The sequence below is a fragment of the Saccoglossus kowalevskii genome, chromosome 9 (assembly GCF_978046115.1).
Source record: "Saccoglossus kowalevskii chromosome 9, keSacKowa6.1, whole genome shotgun sequence".
NCBI classification, from domain to species: Eukaryota; Metazoa; Hemichordata; class Enteropneusta; family Harrimaniidae; genus Saccoglossus; species Saccoglossus kowalevskii.
This window is the reverse complement of record NC_140649.1, coordinates 37,591,096-37,603,747: the sequence shown is the minus strand read 5'-3', so window position 1 is coordinate 37,603,747 and position 12,652 is coordinate 37,591,096. Positions and strand designations below refer to the sequence as shown.

The following is a 12,652-nucleotide window of genomic DNA, read 5'->3' as shown; positions in this document are numbered from 1 at the left end:
TAACCGTTTATAGAACACAAAAAGTTTGTGACGATTATTTTGTCAAACGAGACCTGTTTTACAGATCGGTGCAGGGGTGTTTCAACATGACATTCATAATCTTACGGTGAACCAGATAGTGAATGATTCACATGCATGAACAAATTACTCGTATATCATCTAAACAACATCCACTAAAATCCAATAATTCAATCTGAAACATCTTAATGCTGATATCAACACAACATTTTGAACTTATTATTTAATCAACACTCATGTAAGCACACTGAAGCGATGTTTTCTGTTTTGTTGTGCAAAGAAATACCAGAGGCGCCCATGATCACGCTGAGTTTAGTAAGGTGCGCTGGATTGTGAGCTCAATCTTGGGCTCGCTCTTTTGAGAATTGACTACATGTCGATCTTCTGTACATGTGTTTTTCTCTACTGCCTTTCTGTGCAAATAATGAGGTCATACTGATACCACAAGACTGCAAAGCTGAGACCATGATGATGCCACAAATAAGTGAGGCTAACACCGCTTCAATTTTCAATGACGCAAAGCTGATGCCACAATGATGCCATGCTTGGGAACAATGATTCCACAAACTCCAAAGCTTGCGCAATAACTGTACTGTACACAAAGAGTGACAATTGAATTTCCACTCACACATTGAAAAATGTCTTTGGCAAAAACAACGGCAATTGCATTTCTGTACATACATGTATAGCGATAAACCTTAATGCATCCTCTTGTTTTCCAGAAAGCAGATCTTCTAGGTTATGAAACACATGCAAAGTATATTCTTGAGTTACGTATGGCGAAGAAACCTGAAGCTGTTGATAAATTTCTCAAGGAATTATCAGAAAAACTGCGGCCTTTACAAAAGTCAGAATTGAATGTCATGCTAGAGTATAAAAAAGAAGAGGTAAGAATTTCACATGTAGTAGAATGTGATCATCGGATCTCAAAAGTATATTAAAGAATTCTATATGGGAATAAAAAGACAAAGTTTATCGTGCCTATCATATTTGAGGCATCCAGGAGTGTTATGAGTACATTGTGTGAAATGCATTAACTACAGTCAGCACTGTTGCAGCGGCTATTGCTGTGATTTTATACATAACTACAGAAAAATGACCAAATCTTAACAAAATATTGTACACAAAACTAATATCATATGATTACTATGTGAAAATTAAGGGTCAAGTAGTCGCCATTTTGTCGAAGTCCTTCACAAGTTGTAGAAAATAATGCAACATTGTAAGTTGTCATCTTGTACTGATTTCAATATATTGCGCCCTCTAGAAAGCAGAACACAAACCCACAGTCATCTCTTTTACACAAACCCACAGCCATCTCTTTTACACAAACCCTCAGCCATCTCTTTTACACAAACCCACAGCCATCTCTTTTACACAAACCCACAGCCATCTCTTTTACACAAACCCACAGCCATCTCTTTTACACAAACCCACAGCCATCTCTTTTACACAAACCCACAGCCATCTCTTTTACCCAAACCCACAGCCATCTCTTTTACACAAACCCACAGCCATCTCTTTTACACAAACCCACAGCCGTCTCTTTTACACAAACCCACAGCCATCTCTTTTACACAAACCCACAGCCATCTCTTTTACACAAACCCACAGCCATCTTTTACACAAACCCACAGCCGTCTCTTTTACACAAACCCACAGCCGTCTCTTTTACACAAACCCACAGCCATCTCTTTTACACAAACCCACAGCCATCTCTTTTACACAAACCCACAGCCATCTCTTTTACACAAACCCACAGCCATCTCTTTTACACAAACCCACAGCCATCTCTTTTACACAAACCCACAGCCATCTCCTTTTACACAAACCCCACAGCCATCTCTTTTACACAAACCCACAGCCATCTCTTTTACACAAACCCACAGCCATCTCTTTTACACAAACCCACAGCCATCTCTTTTACACAAACCCACAGCCGTCTCTTTTACACAAACCCACAGCCGTCTCTTTTACACAAACCCACAGCCGTCTCTTTTACACAAACCCACAGCCATCTCTTTTACACAAACCCACAGCCATCTCTTTTACACAAACCCACAGCCATCTCTTTTACACAAACCCACAGCCATCTCTTTTACACAAACCCACAGCCATCTCTTTTACACAAACCCACAGCCATCTCTTTTACACAAACCCACAGCCATCTCTTTTACACAAAGCCACAGCCATCTCTTTTACACAAAGCCACAGCCATCTCTTTTACACAAAGCCAAAGCCATCTCTTTTACACAAACCCACAGTCATCTCTTTTACACAAACCCACAGCCATCTCTTTTACACAAACCCACAGCCATCTTTTACACAAACCCACAGCCATCTCTTTTACACAAACCCACAGCCATCTCTTTTACACAAACCCACAGCCATCTCTTTTACACAAACCCACAGCCATCTCTTTTACACAAACCCACAGCCATCTCTTTTACACAAACCCACAGCCGTCTCTTTTACACAAACCCACAGCCGTCTCTTTTACACAAACCCACAGCCGTCTCTTTTACACAAACCCACAGCCGTCTCTTTTACACAAACCCACAGCCGTCTCTTTTACACAAATCCACAGCCGTCTCTTTTACACAAACCCACAGCCGTCTCTTTTACACAAACCCACAGCCGTCTCTTTTACACAAATCCACAGCCGTCTCTTTTACACAAACCCACAGCCGTCTCTTTTACACAAACCCACAGCCGTCTCTTTTACACAAACCCACAGCCGTCTCTTTTACACAAACCCACAGCTATCTCTTTTACACAAACCCACAGCCATCTCTTTTACACAAACCCACAGCCATCTCTTTTACACAAACCCACAGCCATCTCTTTTACACAAACCCACAGCCATCTCTTTTACACAAACCCACAGCCATCTCTTTTACACAAAGCCACAGCCATCTCTTTTACACAAAGCCACAGCCATCTCTTTTACACAAAGCCAAAGCCATCTCTTTTACACAAACCCACAGTCATCTCTTTTACACAAACCCACAGCCATCTCTTTTACACAAACCCACAGCCATCTTTTACACAAACCCACAGCCATCTCTTTTACACAAACCCACAGCCATCTCTTTTACACAAACCCACAGCCATCTCTTTTACACAAACCCACAGCCATCTCTTTTACACAAACCCACAGCCATCTCTTTTACACAAACCCACAGCCGTCTCTTTTACACAAACCCACAGCCGTCTCTTTTACACAAATCCACAGCCGTCTCTTTTACACAAACCCACAGCCGTCTCTTTTACACAAACCCACAGCAGTCTCTTTTACACAAACCCACAGCCGTCTCTTTTACACAAAGCCACAGTCATCTCTTTTCACTTGCAAGTGATTTAAAGTACAACATTGGTATATAGTATATTTGCTATGTGCCCACATTTTGGCATGGCCATTATAAATTGGCACTAATGACCCAGGGAATGTTTAAGAATAAACAAAGAGTCAATGTTATAGCTGTTGTCACTTTAACACTGGTATACAATTTGGATTTAACTGAAATCCCTTCCCATTCTCATCTATTATTCCACACCCTATTATTTTAACTGGCGGCACTCATTCCCGCCACCATTTTTTGATAACCACTCATCGTTTTTGATATACTGTAATGCACTTGTACTATATATACCAAATACAAAAGATTTCAGTCACAAATATTGACTGAAGTGTCTTCTTTAATTGTCACATAGTGTGAGAAGTATGGTTTAGAGTACGATGGTAAGATAAATCTCTGGGACATGAGATATTACATGACAATGGTAGAAGAAAAGAAGTATACTGTAGATCAGAATAAACTCAAAGAGTACTTCCCCATGGAAGTTGTAACAAAAGGATTATTAGAAATATACCAGGTAAGTACTTTTCAATTGGAGGGAGTAACAAAAAGATCATTAATAATATACCAGCTAAGACTAAAGGGGTTGAGTGAACTGTTTCAGATTCAATGGTGTTGATGTTGTTCAGTTTGAGGGCTCTAGTAATACATTTATTGAAATTAGTTTAAGTTATAGTGTCATTTCTTGAATTCTCATCAATATAATATGATTATTTCAGATCACATTCCTCCTAGGAATATAAATTAAAGATACATGTATCATGTTACACTGTTACCCAATGTACACTTCAATGTACACTTCAATGTACTAGCACTGTCAGGTCAATTTAATAATTATTAGTAACATTATAATATCTTCAGTAGGCAGATTTAGCCCTTTACATTTAAACTATTAGAAGACATGTCACAGTAACTTTTTCAAGATTCCCTACTCTCAAATAGTGAATTCTCAAATACTTTACATCATAGTCTGTTCTGCATTATAAAATTTCAACATTTATATTTTCCAGGAACTTCTGGGATTGAGTTTTGTTGAAATTAAAAATCCACCAGTTTGGGCTGAAGAGGTTAAAATGGTAAGTTGATAACTTTGTTGATTCTTTGTATTGGAAGAACTCTATCTACATTTCAAACTAGGTGAACCTATTGTAGCTATGATCTTAATTTGTTTATACCTATCACACATTCTGAATAACATGTGGTATTTGTGAACAAAGGCAGTGTTATAATTAGTCCCCGTTCGGACGAAGTCCGAAAACGGGGACTTATAATTCGGTCTCCGTTCGTCCGTCCGTCCGGAGTCATATCTCAGAATCCCTTGGACCGATTCCATTCATTCTTTGCATGTGCCTAGTACTTTATGTGGGACATATGCACATGCAGTGGTTTAGCGATTTGATTTAAAATGGCCGACTGGCAGCCATCTTGTTTTTTGAAAATGTTGTATTTTGGACATGCTTTGCCAGTTTTCATTCAAACTTGGTACATAGATTATACATGTTAGGATACATGTCCATGATGATTTATTTCACAATTGGATCAAAGATGGCCGACTGGCAGCCATCTTGTTTTTTGAAAATGTCGTATTTTGGACATGCTTTGTCAGTTTTCATACAAATTTAGTACATAGATCATACATGTTAGGATACATGTCCCCGACCGTCTGTGAGTTCCTGAGTCTGTCCGTCCGACCGTCTGTCTGTGCGTCAGTCTATCCAACGTCATATTTCAGAATCCTGTGGACCGATTCCGTTCATTCTTTGCATGTGCCTAGTACCTTATGTGGGACATATGCACATGCAGTGGTTTAGCGATTCCATTCAAAATGGCCGACTGGCAGCCATCTTGTTTTTTGAAAATGTTGTATTTTGGACATGCTGTGTCAGTTGTCATTCAAACTTGGTACATAGATTATACATGTTAGGATACATGTCCATGACGATTTATTTCGCAATTGGATCAAAGATGGTCGACTGGCAGGCATCTTGTTTTTGTTTTTTTATGCGGTATCTTGGACGTGCTCTGTCAGTTTTCATTCAAATTTGGCACATACATGTACTTTATACATGTTAGGATGCATGTCCATGACAATTTGTTTCAAAATCTGGTCATGGATGGCCGATTGACAGCCATCTGACTTTTTGGCCTTACTACTATATTTCCACAATTTATGTACCATTTTCATTCGTATTTGGCACATACATCATACATCATACATATCAGTGTGTTTCATAATCAGATCAAAGATGGCTGAATAATGGCTGTTTTTATTTTGGCTATATTACTATGACACGAAACAAGTGTTTTGATGTAAATAAACAATCTGTTGTATACGCCACTTGGAACTCAAGTTTCAAGGACATGCTCGTGACAACCCCTCCGCTTTAATATGATGAGCACAAAGAGAACTTAACGGGGACTGTGTCATTTTCAATGACTTGTTGTTGTACTGTGTTTTATTTTTATTCCAGTTCTGCGTCACTGACGTGGCTAGCAAAGAATTTATGGGACATTTCTACCTGGATCTGTATCCAAGGGAGGGTAAATTTGGACATGCTGCTTGTTTTGGTCTACAACCAAGTTGTCTTTATGGTGATGGTATACGACAACCTGCAGTGGCTGCCATGGTTGCAAATTTCACTAAACCAACAGATGATAAACCATCTCTTCTCACTCATGATGAGGTAAATGTTTTTTTCTGCTTTGGAAAGTATTCCTGTGTGCTGAACCAATTCTTTGGTATGTGTCTTGCCTCTTCGGTTCATTTCTCAAAAAATAAACATCACTTTTCATAAAACTTTGTAGAAGATGCTTTTTGGCAATGTTCACCCTGATTAGTTTTAGATTGAAATCATACTAATTACCTTATCATTAAATTTGAATGAAACTTGGTACACAAACATGCTACAGATATTCATCTCATTTACCATTTATCAGATTTTAAAGAAACTTAATACACAGGTGCACATACATATTCAGTTTAGAGTTTGATTCTGTGCATACTAATTACTCATTTGCATAAATTAACCAATTTATACATGTTCCACTGCAGGGAAAATAAATGTTGTAGAAAAGTACCTATTCAGCAAAAATTAATTCCAGCTATAATAAAGTATTATAGAGTATATGCTATCAGATACCACATTAATTTCTTTAAGGTTGAAATCCATGCATATTAATTTCCATATTTGCATGAAGTTGTAAATTTTCTTATATCCAAATTATCAGATATATTTAATTTAAATTAAATAATTAATTAAAGTTAGTACATGTATATAGGTTTAACTATTTATAAACTTCCATACTGTGAATGCTTACAAGTACCTATCGCAAAAAGCAGAGCTATTTTATTCTATAGACATCTGATAAAAATGGCTAATTCTAAATCTGGAATTATTTAAGCCAAAGTTGGGTATATCACTCTATAGTGCACAATTTATAACATGTATGTACAGTCCATAGGCTATACTGTTGATTGCACAATTTATAACATGCATGTACAGTCCATAGGCTATACTGTTGATTGCATAATTTATAACATGTATGTACAGTCCATAGGCTATACTGTTGATTGCATAATTTATAACATGCATGTACAGTCCATAGGCTATACTGTTGATTGCACAATTTATAACATGTATGTACAGTCCATAGGCTATACTGTTGATTGTACAGTCCATAGGCTATACTGTTGATTGCATAATTTATAACATGTATGTACAGTCCATAGGCTATACTGTTGATTGCATAATTTATAACATGTATGTACAGTCCATAGGCTATACTGTTGATTGCACAATTTATAACATGCATGTACAGTCCATAGGCTATACTGTTGATTGCACAATTTATAACATGTATGTACAGTCCATAGGCTATACTGTTGATTGCACAATTTATAACATGTATGTACAGTCCATAGGCTATACTGTTGATTGCACAATTTATAACATGCATGTACATTCCACAGGCTATACTGTTGATTGCATAATTTATAACATGCATGTACATTCCATAGGCTATACTGTTGATTGCATAATTTATAACATGTATGTACAGTCCATAGGCTATAATGTTGATTGCACAATTTATAACATGTATGTACAGTCCATAGGCTATACTGTTGATTGCACAATTTATAACATGTATGTACAGTCCATAGGCTATACTGTTGATTGCATAATTTATAACATGCATGTACATTCCATAGGCTATACTGTTGATTGCACAATTTATAACATGCATGTACATTCCATAGGCTATACTGTTGATTGCACAATTTATAACATGCATGTACAGTCCATAGGCTATACTGTTGATTGCATAATTTATAACATGTATGTACAGTCCATAGGCTATACTGTTGATTGCACAATTTATAACATGCATGTACAGTCCATAGGCTATACTGTTGATTGCATAATTTATAACATGCATGTACAGTCCATAGGCTATACTGTTGATTGCATAATTTATAACATGCATGTACAGTCCATAGGCTATACTGTTGATTGCATAATTTATAACATGCATGTACAGTCCATAGGCTATACTGTTGATTGCATAATTTATAACATGCATGTACAGTCCATAGGCTATACTGTTGATTGCACAATTTATAACATGTATGTACAGTCCATAGGCTATACTGTTGATTGCACAATTTATAACATGTATGTACAGTCCATAGGCTATACTGTTGATTGCATAATTTATAACATGCATGTACAGTCCATAGGCTATACTGTTGATTGCACAATTTATAACATGTATGTACAGTCCATAGGCTATACTGTTGATTGCACAATTTATAACATGTATGTACAGTCCATAGGCTATACTGTTGATTGCACAATTTATAACATGTATGTACAGTCCATAGGCTATACTGTTGATTGCACAATTTATAACATGCATGTACAGTCCATAGGCTATACTGTTGATTGCACAATTTATAACATGTATGTACAGTCCATAGGCTATACTGTTGATTGCATAATTTATAATGTGCATGTACAGTCCATAGGCTATACTGTTGATTGCATAATTTATAACATGCATGTACAGTCCATAGGCTATACTGTTGATTGCATAATTTATAACATGCATGTACAGTCCATAGGCTATACTGTTGATTGCACAATTTATAACATGTATGTACAGTCCATAGGCTATACTGTTGATTGCATAATTTATAACATGCATGTACAGTCCATAGGCTATACTGTTGATTGCATAATTTATAACATGCATGTACAGTCCACAGGCTATACTGTTGATTGCATAATTTATAACATGCATGTACAGTCCACAGGCTATACTGTTGATTGCATAATTTATAACATGCATGTACAGTCCATAGGCTATACTGTTGATTGCATAATTTATAACATGTATGTACAGTCCATAGGCTATACTGTTGATTGCATAATTTATAACATGTATGTACAGTCCATAGGCTATACTGTTGATTGCACAATTTATAACATGTATGTACAGTCCATAGGCTATACTGTTGATTGCACAATTTATAACATGCATGTACAGTCCATAGGCTATACTGTTGATTGCATAATTTATAACATGCATGTACAGTCCATAGGCTATACTGTTGATTGCACAATTTATAACATGTATGTACAGTCCATAGGCTATACTGTTGATTGCACAATTTATAACATGCATGTACATTCCATAGGCTATACTGTTGATTGCACAATTTATAACATGTATGTACAGTCCATAGGCTATACTGTTGATTGCATAATTTATAACATGCATGTACAGTCCATAGGCTATACTGTTGATTGCACAATTTATAACATGTATGTACAGTCCATAGGCTATACTGTTGATTGCACAATTTATAACATGCATGTACAGTCCATAGGCTATACTGTTGATTGCATAATTTATAACATGCATGTACAGTCCATAGGCTATACTGTTGATTGCACAATTTATAACATGTATGTACAGTCCATAGGCTATACTGTTGATTGCACAATTTATAACATGCATGTACAGTCCATAGGCTATACTGTTGATTGCACAATTTATAACATGTATGTACAGTCCATAGGCTATACTGTTGATTGCATAATTTATAACATGCATGTACAGTCCATAGGCTATACTGTTGATTGCATAATTTATAACATGCATGTACAGTCCATAGGCTATACTGTTGATTGCATAATTTATAACATGCATGTACAGTCCATAGGCTATACTGTTGATTGCACAATTTATAACATGTATGTACAGTCCATAGGCTATACTGTTGATTGCATAATTTATAACATGCATGTACAGTCCATAGGCTATACTGTTGATTGCATAATTTATAACATGCATGTACAGTCCATAGGCTATACTGTTGATTGCATAATTTATAACATGCATGTACAGTCCACAGGCTATACTGTTGATTGCATAATTTATAACATGCATGTACAGTCCATAGGCTATACTGTTGATTGCATAATTTATAACATGTATGTACAGTCCATAGGCTATACTGTTGATTGCATAATTTATAACATGTATGTACAGTCCATAGGCTATACTGTTGATTGCACAATTTATAACATGTATGTACAGTCCATAGGCTATACTGTTGATTGCACAATTTATAACATGTATGTACAGTCCATAGGCTATACTGTTGATTGCACAATTTATAACATGCATGTACAGTCCATAGGCTATACTGTTGATTGCATAATTTATAACATGCATGTACAGTCCATAGGCTATACTGTTGATTGCACAATTTATAACATGTATGTACAGTCCATAGGCTATACTGTTGATTGCATAATTTATAACATGCATGTACAGTCCATAGGCTATACTGTTGATTGCATAATTTATAACATGCATGTACAGTCCATAGGCTATACTGTTGATTGCATAATTTATAACATGTATGTACAGTCCATAGGCTATACTGTTGATTGCACAATTTATAACATGCATGTACAGTCCATAGGCTATACTGTTGATTGCATAATTTATAACATGCATGTACAGTCCATAGGCTATACTGTTGATTGCATAATTTATAACATGCATGTACAGTCCATAGGCTATACTGTTGATTGCATAATTTATAACATGCATGTACAGTCCATAGGCTATACTGTTGATTGCATATGCAAATTTGTTGTCTTTATTGATTGACAGTATTGTTATTTCTACCCCATTCCTACAGTATACCCACACAGGAGTTGTATCTACGGTTTCTACTCCATGTCTACAATTATACCCTTAGCACACAGTTGTATCTACGGTTTCTACTCCATGTCTACAATTATACCCTTAGCACACAGTTGTATCTACGGTTTATACTCCATGTCTACAATTATACCCTTAGCACACAGTTGTTTTTACGGTTTCTTTGATAAACTGTTCACATAGACTTGTAATCAGAAATTAGGTGTTCTGGGTAATCCAAAGATGTGATTAATGAGCATCATACATATACATGTACATGTATGTGTGAAATGTAAAGTGTTGAAGGATAGAGAAAAACAAAACTGGAATTAATATTTGTATTATATATATTATTATATAATTATAGTAGTTGCAAATTGAGATAAATATTAAACATACTTAGTAAGAGGTGAATTTGTCTCTCAATTCATTAAACGTTGGGCAGATAAAACTAAAGTGATATGTGATGTCATGAACTTAAGCATGAAATCCACTCATATTAATAATTTAATATCCATAAATTAGCAAATTTTTAGCTGTTCCACAGGTATCTCAGGAATACATGTAGGTGCTCTCAAATACTCATTAGGTCTGATTACTTTGAAGAAATATTATGCACCGATTTTGGCAATTTTCTCATATCTTAATAACCAATTAAAATTAATATTTTTTTTTGATATTACAATATATTTTCAGTACTGTGGAATAGGTGATTTCATATTGTGCTTTTCAAAGATTAGCCGACATGCTGATTGTTTCAAATTCTTTCAAATGATTGTATACATTCCTTCAGCACACAGGAGTTCTTTCCAAGTTTTCTTGGGTTTGTTCCCATGATACATGAAACAGTGTAAACAATCCACAGTCACATCATGACATGTTATTAAAATTGATTGTAAACTCTGTCATATTCAGTCACTTCAAAATCTGTTGTCTTCCTATCATATTCAGTCTCTAAAATAAAATATTTTTCACACATTTTGTAATTTTATTATATTTACATCACAGTATACTTACCTATTTTATAATCTGCATTTCATTTACTTATCATCTGTCTTCTACAACACTAAGACCTTCAGCTCTCACTCCTTGTAATTGTCTCTCAAAAGTTTCTCATTTAATATTCCTTCAAAATGATTTAATTTATTTTCAATTTTGGAATAGCCCTCAGACTGGCAGTGAGAGTCTATTACTTCTTTGTTGTTGATATCCAGAGGTTGAAAGAAATGCCATATAGACACGTTCTAAATTATGAATTGATATGATTTATAGATGTGATTCTAGTTAATGTAGCAGTGATTTCCAGTGTTTTCTAACATGGCTAAAATGTGATGCAACATTTTGCATATTTAAATGTATTTTGGATTGAAAGGACATAATTGGCTACAGAGCTTGATCAAAACAATATATAAAAAAACATGTTTATTTTGTGAATGACAAAAGAGTTACCGTACTGTTACCATACTTGTACACCACTGGATTCAACTAATAATTGTGATATCAACCTCTGGTATTACTTCCTGTCATGTGACATCTCATTTCCTGTCATGTGACAATTTTCTGTTTCCTGTCTCTGATTTGCAGGTAGAAACTTTCTTCCATGAATTTGGTCATGTTATGCACCAGATTTGCGCAAGAGCCAAGTTTCGTATGTTCAGGTATCTAACCCATCTCCTTCCACTTCACTTCAACAGCCACTTGCCAAAATTAAACAGTCTCAGATAAAATAGAATCAGTGCTTAAAATTACTAAAAATATAAATAAGTTTATAGTTTGCTCTGACTGTCTTCTGGATAATATAGTTTGTGATGCAAAATATATTCAGAAACACAATTTAATTCGAGAACATTCCTCTGAACAAATTATTTTAGACGTATTGATTTAGTCTAATTCTGGCAAGTGGTCTGCTGTGTCAGGTGTATAGTGTTTTGCTGATATTCATATTTTTCCTCAGGTTGAAACTTTCTTTCATGAGTTTGGTCATGTTATGCATGATATTTGCGGCAAGCCAAAACTGGTGTACTTCAGGTATGGTGTTTGTGTATTTGTATATTTCT

At 35.6% G+C, this 12,652-nt stretch overlaps 1 protein-coding gene across 2 annotated transcripts in view; it reads left to right on the top strand.

Moving 5' to 3' along the window:
* Positions 1 to 12,652, top strand: part of LOC100373471 (thimet oligopeptidase-like) — a 68,439-nt gene that overhangs the window by 45,825 nt on the left and 9,962 nt on the right. The window contains exons 8-12 of one of the 2 annotated variants that reach the window (XM_085503478.1): positions 741 to 905; positions 3,733 to 3,894; positions 4,388 to 4,453; positions 5,849 to 6,061; positions 12,550 to 12,623. In XM_085503478.1, coding sequence (XP_085359604.1) covers positions 741 to 905; positions 3,733 to 3,894; positions 4,388 to 4,453; positions 5,849 to 6,061; positions 12,550 to 12,623 — 680 coding nt within the window. Of the gene's footprint in view, positions 1 to 740; positions 906 to 3,732; positions 3,895 to 4,387; positions 4,454 to 5,848; positions 6,062 to 12,179; positions 12,254 to 12,549; positions 12,624 to 12,652 lie in introns of both variants that reach the window. The other variant, XM_085503477.1, reaches the window with a different exon arrangement.